This window comes from Gigantopelta aegis, chromosome 10, assembly GCF_016097555.1.
Source record: "Gigantopelta aegis isolate Gae_Host chromosome 10, Gae_host_genome, whole genome shotgun sequence".
In the NCBI taxonomy this organism is placed as follows: domain Eukaryota; kingdom Metazoa; phylum Mollusca; class Gastropoda; order Neomphalida; family Peltospiridae; genus Gigantopelta; species Gigantopelta aegis.
This window is the reverse complement of record NC_054708.1, coordinates 53936524-53952952: the sequence shown is the minus strand read 5'-3', so window position 1 is coordinate 53952952 and position 16429 is coordinate 53936524. Positions and strand designations below refer to the sequence as shown.

The following is a 16429-nucleotide window of genomic DNA, read 5'->3' as shown; positions in this document are numbered from 1 at the left end:
TATTTTACTGTGACATACATGTATATATCTAATAGAAACATATATGTTCAGGATGAACTGTATTGAGTAATGAATATACTACAGTGATATATCTTATGACACATTTTATTTTTTATTTTCTGACACTTGAATTTCTAGCAAGTCATATAAAACCCCCACAAGAAACTGATAATTCAATGTGGACTGGATATAAATAGAAAACTAAAGTATGTTGTTATACAGGGGCTGTCTGAACAAAAAAGAATAGAAAAAAAAGTTTTATTAATCTTCATTGAAATGTTCATGAGAGAGAGAGAGAGAGAGAGAGAGAGAGAGAGAGAGAGAGAGAGAGAGAGAGAGAGAGAGCAGAGAGCAAGCAGAGAGCAGAGAGAGCGAGCAGAGAGGGAATTCATCAAAATTGTTGAAGGTTGTGCACTTTGTGACAACGTTTTGCAATTTTGCATGCTGTTGGGTATAGTCATAAGGGTTTCAAAAATCACCCTATACAAGTTGGGATAGAGAGAGAGAGAGAGACTGACTGACTGACTGACTTACTGACTTGAAATGATGAACATATTTTTAACACCTCCTAATGTTCTACATCAACTAATACCATTAGGTTTGGTATAAAAAAAAGCTGCAATGATTTGTAACCTGTCACTAATGTTAACTGAAGTGGAACACAAGCTAGATTTTACCATATTACAATATTGGTTGTTAAAGTTATATTGCTTTGTTTATTTTGCTGTTACCTTTTTATTTTTTATAACTAACTGTAAGTCATCCAGAATTGGCTTGATGATGGTTTGAAATCTATGGTTTTGGGGGATTTCCTAAGAAATTGCGCAGTACCAATAAATTAATGGAACTTTTAAATTTGGTCTTTTAAAACTTATATCACTATGGAAAGTACAACTTTTTGAGTTTTAAAAACCGTAATCTGTAAATACTGGAAGTTTTTAATATTTTCATTTGTCTATACTTTTGTGGGGGGTGGGTGGGGGGTGGGTGGGGGTGGGTAGGGGGTGGGGTGGTAAAGCAGTTGGAAAATGCTCTGGAATCCCACCCCAATCCCCCATTTTGATGGCAGTGAATACTTTATCTCTGGATATAGGAAAATTTATAACCCAAAGACCTGTTCTAGCAGTATTGGTTAGGAAATTTAACCTGTGTAAATGTTAATAAATAAAAGAGTCTTACAATGCAGCCATCTAATTTTGCAGAAAAAAAGAAGTTTATTGGATGAATCTTTTAATTTTTACTGAGTTGATTAACAAATGAATACATTTCACTTTTGTTTCCTGTAAATGAAAATTTATTTATTTATTTCTATAAGTATTTATTTTATTTAAAAAAAAGTTTATTCCATGAAAACCCCAAAACCAGAATGAACCCAGCCACAAATCAGGTTTGTTGATGATGTTTGTCAGGTGAAATGATTTTTCTTCCAAGCTCTGCTAGGAAACTCTTAACTTATGTTAAGCATGAAAGTCTATTTGATACTCACCATGTTTTATACTTGGCTTTTACTTTGACACAATTTTTGTTTCAGTATTTATCTCTGGAAGAGATCGATGTAGCTCGATGCTATAACATGTTGGCAGGGGTCTTATACGAACAACAATAGTTGTTTAATGACAACAGCAGATTTTTAAAACTATGGCTGTTTGGTGTGTAACCTATGGTTATTTAGATATTAGGCCAAGAGAAAGAGAGAAGATGGAAACTTTATTGTCATGCATATTGAACAATTGACCTAACATCAGTATACCTTCACAGCTAGCTCCAAAATCTGGAAATTGGCATAATTTGCATTTTGGAAATGAACTCTCTCTATTTATTTAATGACACCATAGCACGTTTTTGAAAATGGCTATTTATTGTCTAACCTATGGTTATTTTGATATTAGGTCAAGAGAAAGAGAGAAGAAACCCACTGCTGCCACAGTGCTGCTCCTACTTATAAAGCAGCAAAGGATCTTTTATGTGCACTTTCCCAAAGATATGTCTGTACATACCATGGCCTTTGATGTACCAGCTATGGGGCATTGATTGGGATGGGGGAAAAGCCACGTCCATAAAGGGAGATCGAACCTACAACCCCTCATACCATAAACTATAATACCACTGATCTACATCATGCATAAGGAGTTTGATAAGTTGTAGTATTGGTTTTCACCAGACTCATTATCATGTATTTCATTTGTCATGTTCCATCTAGTGTCCTGTGAATAGCTTGTTAGAAATGGTACATGCTGCTCTATCTGTGAGGAAAGTGCTTGCGAAAGTCCAACTTATGTTAATAAAAACAAAATATCTTGTATATGCATATATTAGCATCGTTGTTTATGTCTCAAACTGTAGACCATGTTTGACACTTGTTATTAATAATTAGCTATGGTGTTGTCACCTTTCAGTGGATGTAAGATCGTCAAAGTTCTTCACCTTAGTTAACGGGTACTACATGTCTGGACATGTCATTGTAATTATTTGATATTATGAAGTCTCAGAAACAAGTTTTATGTTTTAAAATCTGAATTTAATTAGTCTTGAAGTACATAAAGCTACAAAGTATAGGTTCACACCAAACAACCAGGAATTGTAGTCTGTGTTAATTAGATCATGTGTATTTGATATATCTTGTTTTAAGTTATTGTACAGGGTGATGTAAAGAGAAGAAGAAAAAAAAAAGATTTCATTTTATAAAATCTCATTTTAAAATAATAACTTATCTTAACCTATGGTAGTAAACTGTACATTACAGTAATAAAAAAAAGCTTGCTTATTGTTTTACCATATGAAAGGGAGAAATGGGATAAAATCTGAATTAGTAGTCTAGATGATATCAAATTATGTAGATAAGTGTTTTGTTAAGCATCAGTTATTGTAAATCTTGGTATGAGCAAAAAAGAAGTGAAAGCAGCTGATCCAGATCAGTGTAGGCAGCCAGACATAAACTTGAGCCTTAAGAAGCACTATTGTAGATGACACATTGATATTGACTGTGATATTTGTTTGTTTCTTGTGTAGGATGATGACCAGAATGAAGGTGAAGAGGATGATGATAAAACTGAGAAACCATCCACGACAGGAAGTCTCGGTATGACTTCTATTATTCCTAGTTTTACATTGCAATCCATTGGAATTGATGTTATCAATCTTAGTTTTACTTAGTGTAACCATGCAATTACCCACAGCAATAGGCAATGTCGCAAAAATTGTCCCTTAGTTTTTAATTTTCCGTGGCACTATTTTTGCTGTGTTTTTTCCTCACAGCGTAGTTTTTGGCATAGACATTTTTTTAATTACAGGGGTTGTAAAAAAAATTTTATGTTGACTATTCATGACTAGATATCTTGGTATATAACCTTTAGCATTTATAATTTTACATTGACTATACATGACTGGACATCTTGGTATGACAATTATTCAATTTTATATTGACTGTCCATGACTGGACATCTTCGTATGACTTTGACATTATGACTTTTTATCATTCAAACCTTTTGTGACACCCAATAGCCGATGTGTATTTTTGTGCTGGGGTGTCGTTAAACATTTATTCATTTATTTAGTCATTCATTCATTCGTTTTATCATTCAATTTTATATTGACTATCCATGACTGGACATCTTGGGATGTTTATCATTCAATTTTATATTGACTATCCATGATTGGACATCTTGGGATGTTTATCATTCAATTTTATATTGACTATCCATGACTGGACATCTTGGGATGATGTTTATAATTCGATTTTATATTGACTATCCATGATTGGACATCTTGGGATGATGTTTATAAATCGATTTTATATTGACTATCCATGATTGGACATCTTGGGATGATGTTTATAATTCGATTTTATATTGACTATCCATGACTGGACATTTTTTTATATGACTTTTGTCATACTGGTTTTTTTTATGACTATCCACCACCGTGACTCTTTGAACAAACAAGTAGCCATTTTTTACACATTAATTATGTAATGTAAAAAAGTAGTTATTTTTCTACGCAAGGCCTACCATAATACTATGGGAAGTTGATAGCATGTTGATATCTTTTTAATGATTTGTAATTTCACTTTGTTTCAGGTGCACAGTATGGTGGGGGGAATGACTTGTTCTACAGCCAGTTTGAACTACACACACGGGAACAGAAGATAACACAAATTATTTTACTTCAGGTTTGAATAGTCTGTCTATTGTAATCTTGCTTCATTTTCCTAAACAAAGAGTCTGTATATTTCTAGTTACTTCGTGCTTAAACCATGGGCTAATAATAAAAACTTTCAAATGTAGTTAATGGGACCATACTGAAACATAGATTTCTTTTTAAGGATTTATTATGATAGAATTTTGTTCATAAACTGTTTTTTACAAAGTTCTTGACAATTGAAAAAACAACATCATTTTACATCAGATCCAGTACATTTGGCTGCTTCAAGTATTTGTGAATCAAAACCACTGATGACTGTTTATGCATTGTCAGAACTCAAAACATAAAAATTACTGGAACCATAATAATGTTATAATTATTTGTATGATGACTACATTCAGCACAGAAGTTCAGTGAGAAGTGTCCCAGAATTTGTTTTCAAATTATAATATGTCTGTTCCTCTTTTTCCTTTAGGATGCCATTCATCGGATCAAGACTGCGTTCAATACAGAGTTCAGCGAGGTGTTCCAGAAGAAGGAACAGGAGATGGCTAAGATCAAGGACAAGAACAAGCGCATCAAGAAGATCATGGAGGACCTTGACTTACAGGAGCCCATGGTCGTACCTGAGCTGTGTGCGGCCGAGAAACCAGAGATGTTGCTCACAGTCAAGGACTCTGAGGTCTGTTCAGAAGAAAGGAAGGATCTGTAAAAATCCCTCTGACCCCTTTCATTTCACTCCTTTGAATTACATCTTATTTCATCATGATTTGACAGATCCTCGTATCTTTTAACTTCTTTGACTGCCCACCTCCACATCCCAGTTCTTGTCTCTCCAACCATGACAAGTGCTTGTCCACTCCACATTTCAGTCCTTCTATCATCAGCTGCAATAGGAGTGTGGCCAACCATGTCACACACCTGCCATTTCTTTAATCAGCTTTTACTATGGGCTTGACCACTTTGGAGAGTGTTTGGTGGTTGACAAATTTATTTTGTAATTTAATACTTGCAGGCTATGATTTGTATTTCTTGACATGTAAATTTTTCTTAATGTGATTTTTTTTTTTTTTTTAAATTGATCACCTACTTTTTTTCCTATTTGTAATTAGCATCAAGCTATTGTTGCAATATTTCAGGTGAAAGTTGAGAAATATATGACCCCCGAACAGCGTAAGAAGTTTGAGGAACAGAAGAAAGTAGAGGAAGAGCGACGTTTACGTGAGAGGGTGGACAATGCACGGGAACGAGCCCTTGAGATGATGATGGGCGGAGTTCTTGAAGTCAAGAAAGAAGACGAATTGAAGAAGGTGATTTTGGTTTTTGGCTCACATGCAACACATAATGCAAGCCAGTAGAATTATAATTTCCTTCTGACTGTTTGACCACATGAACACTTGGTTAATGTGAAGTTAATGTTTGCTTAAAGGGACATTCCTGAGTTTGCTGCACGTTTTAAGATGTTATCGACTAACAGAGACTTTTAACGATTGTAATTACATATCAAATATAATTTTCTGCATTAAATATTAGTGGCTGTATATTAAATGTATTTCTGATCGTTCTAATATTTGTACTAGGTTAAATTTCATTTTATTTCCTAAAATATTGTGTTTTCGTACGTCCGAAATTATTTGAAGACCAAATCCACTTGGGCTTCTGAGAAATATTAAGATGACCAGAAACACATTGAATATACAGACACTGATATTCTAAACAAGAAAATGTATTTAATATGTAAGTTTAATTGTAGAAATATTTTATTAGTCAGAAACATCTTACAATGGATCAAACTCAGGAATGTCCCTTTAAAGTTCATGTGACCACATTTCTACTTCTGCTTTGGCCCCTGTGATTACAGACATCATTATGTTGGGAATATATAAGAAAGTTTTAGCTGAATGTGACCTCATGTTGAAACTGAAGGTCATTTAAAAGTTAATGTACAATTTGATAAAAGTTCATCTAAACGTCTTAACACTTAAATCCTTTAATGGATGGCTTTAATATTTTGTATCTATTAGGTGTTCATCAGCATGGAATGGCAGTACAACATGACCCCTGAGCAAGGTTACGGTCATTTAGAATTTGATTCAAGCTTCTGTAATTGCCTTTAACTTTTGCATCCTTTAATGGATTACTTTCATATTTGCTGTGAATGTTCACCACATCTTTTATCTGCACCCCATCAGGATAAGTTCATTAGGAACATTCTTAAAGTTTCTGAAATTGCTTTTAACATGTTAATCAATGGCTTTCATATTTGGTATGTTTGTTTACGAAATGAGACTGACAACAGCATAGGCTACCTCCAATACCATAACTTGATGTCAAAGCATGGCCATGATCATTTGGAACTTTGTTAAAAGTTTATCCAGTTGCTTTTTCAAGGATGGCTTTCATATTTGGTATGAGTGTCTGGTACGTGAGTCTTTCAACCAAATGACTCTCAAACCTATGCATCTGACCCCAGTGTAAGGTCAAGGTAATTTTGAACCTTGTTTGGTTTATAATTGCTTGTAACTGTCAAATCATTTTGATAGATAGCTTTAATATTTGGTATTCATTTTCACCAGCTAATATTCTTTAAACCGCACATCTCTGTGTTCAGAAATGTGATACGAGAGCAATGTAAAAATGTGGTTACAATTATTTATTAACAGTTTTAAGCTACTAAGATTTTACTCGAAATGTAATGGGGGTTATGGAATATATTACAAATATTAAAGGAACTTGGTATGCTCCCTACTAGTTTGATTTTTTGGTGTTTTAAAAAAAAAAAAAAAGCCTAGTAGTTATGATTTATGTTTTCACTATTCCATATAATTATGACATGAACCACCATGGCTTTGTCATTCAAGTTCATCCCCAGGCTGGTTTTGATAATGAATATTTTCTTTCAAAGATTCATAATATATATATACCATAACTCATTTCATATAATTGTTTGATTCACTAAAAAACTTTATCATTATGAATATAAGACTTCAGTTTTAATTTGCATTTTGCTAAGTCTAACAGTATTTATTGGAACTTAATATTATTATTTTTATAAAAGCACATTAATTTTAAAGTACATTGATCTTGTCAGTTATTAAAGAAAAAAAGTGTTAAGACTTTATACAGTTAATGTTATAAGTAAATGACAATTTACAATTATGAAAATCTCAAGTTTTCATTGAGTTTCTTTTCTTTGCATACATACTTTTGATTGGCCCAGCCTTTAAAGAAATTTGAATTGACTGAAGATTTCAGTGTCTGTGTTTTATAAATATGCTTTTGTTATGTTTCATTTTTCTATACCATAATTATTATAAATTTTAAGTAATTACATTTGACTGAAAGTAAAACAGTGAGTCATTTTAATCAGGAGTCTTAACAATTAAGGATCATGATTATCATAGAAATAACTAATTATTGTTTGGTTGTTTAAAGGATATTCCCAAGCCACAGTTTATGCTGAACAAGAATGAAAGTGAGTGGACAGAAGAGGAACAGAAACTGTTCAAGGAGTACGAAAAGAAAGTGAAAGACCTGCAGGAAGAGAGAGAGAAATACAGAAAGGTCAGTCAGTTAGATCTCTCATTGTTTTCCTCGTGTACAGTGAGATAATTTCATTTCAGCTTATCTTCATGCTTATATCCTATTAAGGTTCAAGCACGCTGTCCTGGGCACACACCTCAGCTATCTGGGCTGTCTGTTCAGGACAGTGGGTTAGTTGTTAGTGGTTAGAGAGAAAGAACCAGGGTGTAGTGGTCCTACACCTACCCATTGAGTCGTTAACGGTCTGGGTGGGAGCCGGTACCGGACTGTGAATCCAGTATCTACCAGCTTTATGTCTGATGGCTTAACCACAACACCACTGAGTCTGGTAGTGGGATAATGACACATTCATGACAAGGGGATGATTTTACAGAAAGTTACAAGCCATCATGCATTTAGTTTAAATGTGTGTTAGACAAAATGAGACTAGTGTGTGATTGTTGCTAACAATTAACATACATGACAAAAAGGAAAAATGTCTTTTATAAAAGCAGGCCAAAGAGTTTTTAATATAAGTATTAACATTAGATTTAAAAAAAAGCCACAAAAAGAAAACAAATACATACACAAACACCAAACCCGCATCCAAAGCAAAAAATACCCACACCAGAACTCTCCCTCCCCCCCCCCCAACAACCCAAAGAACAAAAAAAAAACCCACCCACATAACACATGCACGCACACACACACACTAAATTAAAATGTTTGCATAAGTGATTTTTTGTAAAAATAGGAATGATGGCACATCTGTAACAAGACAGCTCTAAGTATCTTACTTAATACTACTGACCCGCCTTGGTGTCGTCGTGGTAGGCCATCGGTCTACAGGCTGGTAGGTACTGGGTTTGGATCCCAGTCGAGGCATGGGATTTTTAATCCAGATACCGACTCCAAACCATGAGTGAGTGTTCCGCAAGGCTCAATGGGTAGGTGTAAACCACTTGCACCGACCAGTGTTCCATAACTGGTTCAACAAAGGCCATGGTTTGTGCTATCCTGCCTGTGGGAAGCGCAAATAAAAGATCCCTTGCTGTTAATCGGAAGAGTAGCCCATGTAGTGGCGACAGCGGGTTTTCTCTCAAAATCTGTGTGGTCCTTAACCATATGTCTAATGCCATATAACCGTAAATAAAATGTGTTGAGTGTGTCGTTAAATAAAACATTTAAAGTAATACTACTGATCAGAAGAAAATAAATCTTGCCTATATGACTGGGTCAGCTAAAAGCCAAAACTTTGTAACCAACTTAGGATGAAGCTAGTTCAGTGTATAACTGATGTCCCTGGCTTTTGCTATACACATGAACCTCAGCAGAAGTGAAACACCACTCAGTTTATTTTCTAGGTTTGTTCTATTTGTGTGATCAAATTACTGTTTAGTGTTCAAATGTTGGATCGAAAACTTTTGTACAAAACTGTTCATAATTAATTGGTAGCATGGGAGATTATTAAAACTAAACTGTAATTGTGTTTGTGTTTTTTTCTAATAGCAAATATGATTATGATGACATTGTGGTGAGGAAACATTGTAGATTAAAGCTGAAATCATTAATCATTTACAGAAATTAATGTTTTATAAAATAAATCCATTATTATTATTAATATGTTAATAATGTATTTGTGTGTAGCAACTGGAGACAGAGCTGCGTAAACTGCAAGCCATGATCTGTGACGGCATGGCTGGTTTTGATGATACACTCAACCAGCTTTTCTTGAGGAAGATAAAAATCATGATGGTCATCTATCAGGTAATACTGAAAATATACTTACTGTAATGTTCTTTAATAGAATCTATCACCATTGTGAGGTATAGATAAGGCAATTCCAACCCAAGGGACAAAATGGTTTTGTGAGGCTCTTACAAAAATATTTTGTCCTGCTGGTTGGAAATGCCTTACCTGCACCTCACAATGGTGATTGATTCTTTTTCTTGCCCATTTAATTACAGTAACAAAACATGAATGTTGTGAGGTGAAATTTGTTTTTTTTAGAACGATTCATAAACACTTCACCTACATAATATTATGTGGAAAAATATAGTCCACATTATGCAATGATATAAAAAATATTAATCATACATATAAATATACAGCTGAAAATATTAATATTTATAAATAATTTTAAAACTGATTCAACATGAAATGGCAACTTGGCGAATAAGTAATTAAAAAAATTATGAAAAAACATCTGAGTCAGGCTTATTTAGAAATCTAGCCTTAGGATCAGACAGATTTATCTAGCCCCATTCAAAAGCTGGCTAATTCAGTCAAGTGGGCCAGAATATTTGATCCATCATTTTATACATTCACACATCACACTATTGGCTCTCTTAAATTACCTGCAAAATGTTCAACTCTGAACAGTTTAGTGTTGTTGTTTTTTGCTTTGTGCTTCCTATTAAAAATTGACTGTCTTTTGTTATTCATAAGTTAAAATATTTCTGGATCATATAATTATCCTAATATGAAGTAATTTATGATGGCAGTTATTTTATTAGGGAGTTACAAAGGGCACATTTTATTGGTATTCGAAGTGATTCATTATGCAAGTTCCAGAGATTGCCACATCATTCTAAAACAAATGTTAAACAGCTGTTGTGAATCAAGTTTCAGATTCTTAGCAACTTTTGCTCTTCAACATTTTGAAACCAAATGTTACCTGTTGAGTAAATTACTTTTTCTAGAAATATGTTTTTGGACTGAGGCAACTTGAAAGGTGTAATAAATGTTAGATAAATATTTTTTTGTCAGGAAGAGTTGAAAATTAATCGCCTGCGGTTCTCTTTGCTGCTGGAGGAGGAACTGGAAGTGAGACAACTGGAGCTGAACAGACTTCTAACTCACAAGCGACAGATGAAGGTTCGTTTAACCTATCTGATTGTAAAAATATCATGTGCGCATTACACTGACAGGGCGGGATGTAGCCCAGTGGTAAAGCGCTCGCTCGATGTGTGGTTGGTCTGGGATCGATCCCCATCAGTGTACCCATTGGGCTATTTCTCGTTCCAGCCAGTTTACCACAAGTGGCATATCAAATGCCGTGGTATGTACTACGCTGTCTGGGATGGTGTATATAAAAGATCCCTTGCTGCTAATCGAAAAGAGTAGCTTATGAAGTAGCGACAGCGGGTTTCCTCTCTCAATATCTGTGTGGTCCTTAACCATAATTATGTCTGATGCCATATAACTATCAATAAAATGTGTTGAGTGCATCATTAAATAAAACATTTCTTTCTTTATCTACACTGACAGGTTTTATTTGTTCGTGATTAGTTGTGAAAATGTGAATTATTTGTCCCCTACAAGTCCCAACTGGAGGGGACTATAAATTTTGTCACTGTCCATCTGCCCTTGTGTCTTTCTTTTTGTCCATTCATCTGTCTGCCTGTCGCACATATAGTTTTCCAGACTTTTTTCCTGCAGCACCTCAAGATATTGAGCTGAAATTTTATGTATAGCTTTATGGTGTAGAATTACAGATCAACTTTGACTTTCATGGGGATTTGCTCAATTTTTAAAAATAGAGTTATAGCCCTTGTTATTAGGAGATATGAAAATATGTTGGGGACATGCATTACTTGTGCAGTATTCTGAGAATGATAAAATTGTTACATATGGAATTAATGAAGATTTAACAAACACTCCATGACAAGAATATATATCAGCTATTAAGTGTCAAATGACATTATTTCATGTTATTTTGTAGACCTCTAGATCTCTGTAAGTTTCAATTCATTTGTAGTAATGGTCTGTGAAATGAATTTGAAACTTATTGTAAAGTGTGGAGATGTCAAATTATTTGTCAGAAACCTTTGTATTAAACCCCCCAGGAATAATGGTTTATCAGTGACTGAAAGCCTGAATGAGACTTCATAACCATGTTTCAACATCTGTAGAGTCTTGGTGTCACAGATGTCAGGATTATTTTTACAGTACTGTTTAAAGCAGTAGAATCATATTTTTTTTCCATACTTTAACCTGACTTCATACTAATTTCCTTTCCTTTTTGGAAAGTTTTTATCATTTGTAGCCCCATGCAGATATAAAAACCTACATAATTCAGTCCCGTAGCCAGTATTTTTGAGAGGGGGGGGGGGGGGGGAGAGATAATTTTAGCTTATGGTGAGGCACTTTGTGCCTCACATGAGGGATGCTTATGCTTTGGGGGTCCGGGGGGATATTGAAAGAAAAAAGCCACGGGCCTGTAATTACACTCTGGCCATTTCAATTTTGGGTGTAGTGAAAATGACAAATGTATTATTCCATGAAACTCTCTGTCTATGACTGTATCCAAGAGTTATAGGTGTTCTTAACATTTTTTGTGTTCTTTTAATTGCCAGCATTTGGCCTACGAGGCATATACTGAGTCAAAGAAAAATGTGGACAATTTCCGTGATGAATATGACATTTTGACAGCTGAGGACAAAGTTCTTGACAAGTCGTTCAAGCGTGAGTTTCCCGATGTTTCAGCAACCATGTTGGACCACCTTGCCAGGCTGTTCAGGAAGAGACCCAGGTATGTTTGTTGTGGACTTGATTTTCTGTGTTGAACAATTAGTGTGGTTTTACAGCCGACATGTAGCTTCATGATCTTGCTGTATAACAACAAAGAGCAGTAAAAACACCTTTAAAGGTATTATTCTAAGCAGCCTCCCACTAATCGCACCTCATTTCCCCCCCCCCCCCCCCCCCCACTACCTTATATATTTTCTGTCACCCCATAACATGACTCTTAGGTCTCACTACACAGATGTCATCTGCCATTGAAACCCATGTTAAATTGTTCAACTTCAAATGAAGATTGCCAATAGAACGGGTTCTCGTTGGCACTAACAATATACACCATTGCAAACATACATTATATAAGCATTTATTTTCACTCCAAAATTGACCCCATCTGGCTGTAATACTGGTCCAAACAGGTGGTTCATTAAACAATTCACTCTGGCTGTCTCTTACGCTATACACTCATGTCCCAAAAGGTCAATGCATTATATTACAAAATAACATGAGCAAAATACAGCCAGCAGGCTTATCATTAAACATGCATATTGTTTTAATTCTTCACCATTTCCTAGAAGTGAATATGTGAACCATAACTTGTGTCACAATTAGGAACTATAGTGGACCGTGATGAATGAACTCTCACCCGGAAGTGATCTGTGTAGTGAGACCTTAGACAGAGTGGTTGGCTGCACCAATGTGGGTAGCCCCCAGGTATAAAATCGTGGCTATGCCACTGCTGTATAACTCATGCACGTGTGTGGTGTAGAATGCTTTTCTCTCTCTTTTGGTCGCTAGTGACATCTCAAATTTATATGCAATAAGTTGAGTTCCAACCATTTACATATTAAATCACAATCTTGACAGTTGGAAGTGTTGCCTATAATACCATCCATGAAACCTAGACAAACTATTTATTTTATCATTCACGGTTACAGAGGACAAAAGTACAAGAGTGCTGAACCATTGGAATCTACAGAAAACCCGTTTGTAGACCGCCCTTCAACGGCCAAGCAAATGGCTCATGCCAACAAAGTGCTGGAGGCTGCACTAGTTGAAATGGACAAGGAGTCGAACATGCCTGAAGGTCTCGATCTCAGCACCTGGCAGAGGTTTTGTAAATACAGACGAGACAAGATCTACAGTGAACAGTTGGTCAGTGGATAATATACACATAGCCTCTCTATCTCCCTCACTTTGCCATCTTTCTCTCTCTCTCTCTGTTTTCTGTCTCTACTCTCTATCTTCCTTCATTTGGCATGCCTCTCTCTGTCTCTGTCTGTTGCTCTCTCCACTCTATTTCCCTTCATTTGCCATTTATCTATCTCTTTCTAACTCTCTCCCTCTCTCTCCCCCATCTCTATCACTCTCTCTCTCTCTCTCTCTGTGTGTGTGTCACTGTCTACCTTCCTGATTTTGTCATCTCTCTCTCTGTTCCCCTCATTCTGTTCTTCCTATTTTCTCTCCCTCCTTCCTCTCTCTTGGCCAAATCAATAGTTTTGTTACTGGTTTTAGCTTTATGATGCAACTTTTGCCTTTGTCTGATTAATCTGAAAATAGTCCCATTCATAAATGGTTTATCTCTGGACCAAACTCTATTAACTTTACTATAGGAATAAATGTTTTTGCAGAGTTTAATAATAAGTTACTTATGTTAAGTGTTATTTTATCAATCTACTCAGACTGAAAAATGTTATCCCAATTAAAATTGAAAAAATATTTCTCCTCTCTCTCTCTCTCTCTCTCTCTCTCTCTCTCTCTCTCTCTCTCTCTCACACACACATTTTTCTACTTGTGGTTTCTCGTGTTTGCAGGTGAAGTCTAAAGCTCTTGTTCTTGCTGAGATGAATGCTTTCTTGCAAAAACGACAGGATGAAGATGAAAGTCTCAAGAATGAAATGGATAATTTAATTGAGGACATTAAAACGTAAGCAATATATTGCTTTCTTAGTAAATAAGTCTTTTTTCAAAGGACAGTGCTATTAGTTGTAACCATCAAAGAAAGATTTGAAAAGGCATTTCAATATTTTATATGATTTCTATTTCCTAAGCCACACTTTGTTAATCTGTAACAAGAAGTAACGAAACAATAAATGGTGTGGTGTCTGAAATTGTGTGATATAATTAAAATAAAGCACGACATAGTTAGTGTGGAACTAAGGTAGTAAAGGACTCTTCCTGTTATATCCAAAATGAGTAACATTTTCTGTGATGTATTTTGATGATGAGGTGTTTTAGGGTTTTATGATGGATTTGAAATCAAAACAAAAACCATTTTCCAGGCTGATTTACAACAAAGTGGACATATTTAACATTTCCTTTCAACTTAGCCTGACCTTAAACAAATGGGACGATGCCTTTAATAGGTAATAAGTTAGTAAAGAAAAGATGTTCCGACTGTATGAGTAAAGGAGAAAAAGGAAGCTTCAGCCATCTGACTGAAATAGAAAGCAGAGGACTCTTTAGAAGGTTTTAATCCATCCTATCTGGCTGTTGGGATGTTAAGACCAGTCTACTAACATGGGGGGGGGGGGGGGGGGGGTTGTCATTTGTTTGAGGTCAAGCTAAGTATTCATGAAAAGAGAACACGATCCAAGTTTTTTTTTTACAAATTATAATTCTACAGCTAATGGTTGACGGGTGTTGTTTCAGATTGAAAGACGACAAACAACGGTTTATTCTGAATCTGGAGGTGCAGCTGCTGTTGAAACAAGGTCAGGTGGAGATTGAGATGACCAAGTTCGTCCCTGATTACCGCTCTAGTGTTCTCCTTCACAGATCTGTCGTAGAAGAACTCAATGGAACAATAAAGGTTTGATTTTTCTCTATCCAACTTATTCCCTGATCATTCTAGGTGTGTTCGGGGGGCTAGACTGGTGAGGGAAGTTTATACAGTTAGGAGGGAGTCCAGTCATGTTTTCCCAGAAATTATTTGGAAAAAAATGAAAATTTGCTTGAGCAGGTGGGGTTTTGACCCCCGAAACCCCCCCCCACCCCCCTGCATTCAAAGAAAACATCTCTTAAATTTTAATTTTATTACATCACATTAGGTATTAGGTAGACTTTATTATCCACGTGGTTCAACATAACCGGGTTAATAATAATCATACGAAGCACACGTGTAATAACAAGTGTAATGACATAATTTTGGGAAGCAACGTCATGTTATGACGTTGCTTCCCCAGTCCTAACCCAGACTGCATGTGAAATATGACGTCATTTCGTCATCTCCTTCTAGTTGTGGTTGAAATATTTTGAGATGGACTTTGGGCCTTGTTATTCATAAAAAAAATTACAATAATAATATGGATAATAAAGAAATTATTACACTCACGTGTGTGGTACTGATTTTACGAAACTCGTGTCAGGATTCATGTATTACCCTCGCTCTCGCCCAGGCAATACAAAAATCGTGACACTCGTTTTGTAAAATCAGTACAACACACAAGCTCGGATAATAATCTCTATTTTGAATGGAGAAGAAGAAGCTTTGAATGAAGAAGGATAATAACCTCTATAAACTAACTGCTATTTAAAAGGTGTTGTTTCATTGGTGGGTTTTTTAAGTATCTATAGTTATGTATGTTTACTGTTTCTGTTAGAATTCACTTGACACTTTCATATTGTGAAACAGACTATTAATTCACTGTGTTGAAATACACATTAAAAATAAAATTCTGATTTTCTTTGTACATAGTTGTTCGATAGTAATAATTAAAATAGGTATAGAATTTAACTTGTGAGTTTTTAGTGATTAGCTATTATTTGTAAACCTTTTCAGCAACTTGGAGAAAGTAAGATCACAAGCATGGTTGAAAGCAAAGACTTTAGGAAAGGCATCATTCAGTTGGAATGGTGAGTATCTTGTGATTTATACTTTAGAATAAGCACAAATTAAAATATCTTATAGAATATTATGGTTCCAGATTTACAAAATCAATTAGTCCCAAACCATTACTAGACCTCACTGTGGAAAGAAATTGAGGAGACTGATTAACTAGTAACTGCTTCCCTAACTTAGGTCTCAACTACACAGATCACTTCCGGGTGAGAGTTCATCGATCACGGACCATTATAGTTCCTAATTGTGACACAAGTTATTGTTCACATATTCACTTCTAGGAAATGGTGAAGAATTAAAACAATATGTATGTTTAATGGTAAGCCTTCTGGCTATATTTTGCCCATGTTATTTTGTAATATTGTGCATTGACCTTTTGGGAATTGGGTATATAGCGCAAGAGAC

The 16429-nt window shown here is 35.3% G+C and overlaps 1 protein-coding gene across 3 annotated transcripts in view; it reads left to right on the top strand.

Moving 5' to 3' along the window:
- LOC121383108 (cilia- and flagella-associated protein 43-like) overlaps positions 1-16429 on the top strand; it is a 61744-nt gene that overhangs the window by 39659 nt on the left and 5656 nt on the right. For all 3 annotated transcript variants that reach the window (XM_041512894.1, XM_041512893.1, XM_041512892.1), the window contains 12 exons: positions 3010-3079; positions 4077-4168; positions 4616-4822; positions 5280-5450; positions 7576-7704; positions 9310-9429; positions 10432-10539; positions 12021-12196; positions 13122-13338; positions 13998-14110; positions 14836-14995; positions 15965-16038. In XM_041512894.1, coding sequence (XP_041368828.1) covers positions 3010-3079; positions 4077-4168; positions 4616-4822; positions 5280-5450; positions 7576-7704; positions 9310-9429; positions 10432-10539; positions 12021-12196; positions 13122-13338; positions 13998-14110; positions 14836-14995; positions 15965-16038 — 1637 coding nt within the window. The remainder of the gene's footprint in view (positions 1-3009; positions 3080-4076; positions 4169-4615; positions 4823-5279; positions 5451-7575; positions 7705-9309; positions 9430-10431; positions 10540-12020; positions 12197-13121; positions 13339-13997; positions 14111-14835; positions 14996-15964; positions 16039-16429) is intronic.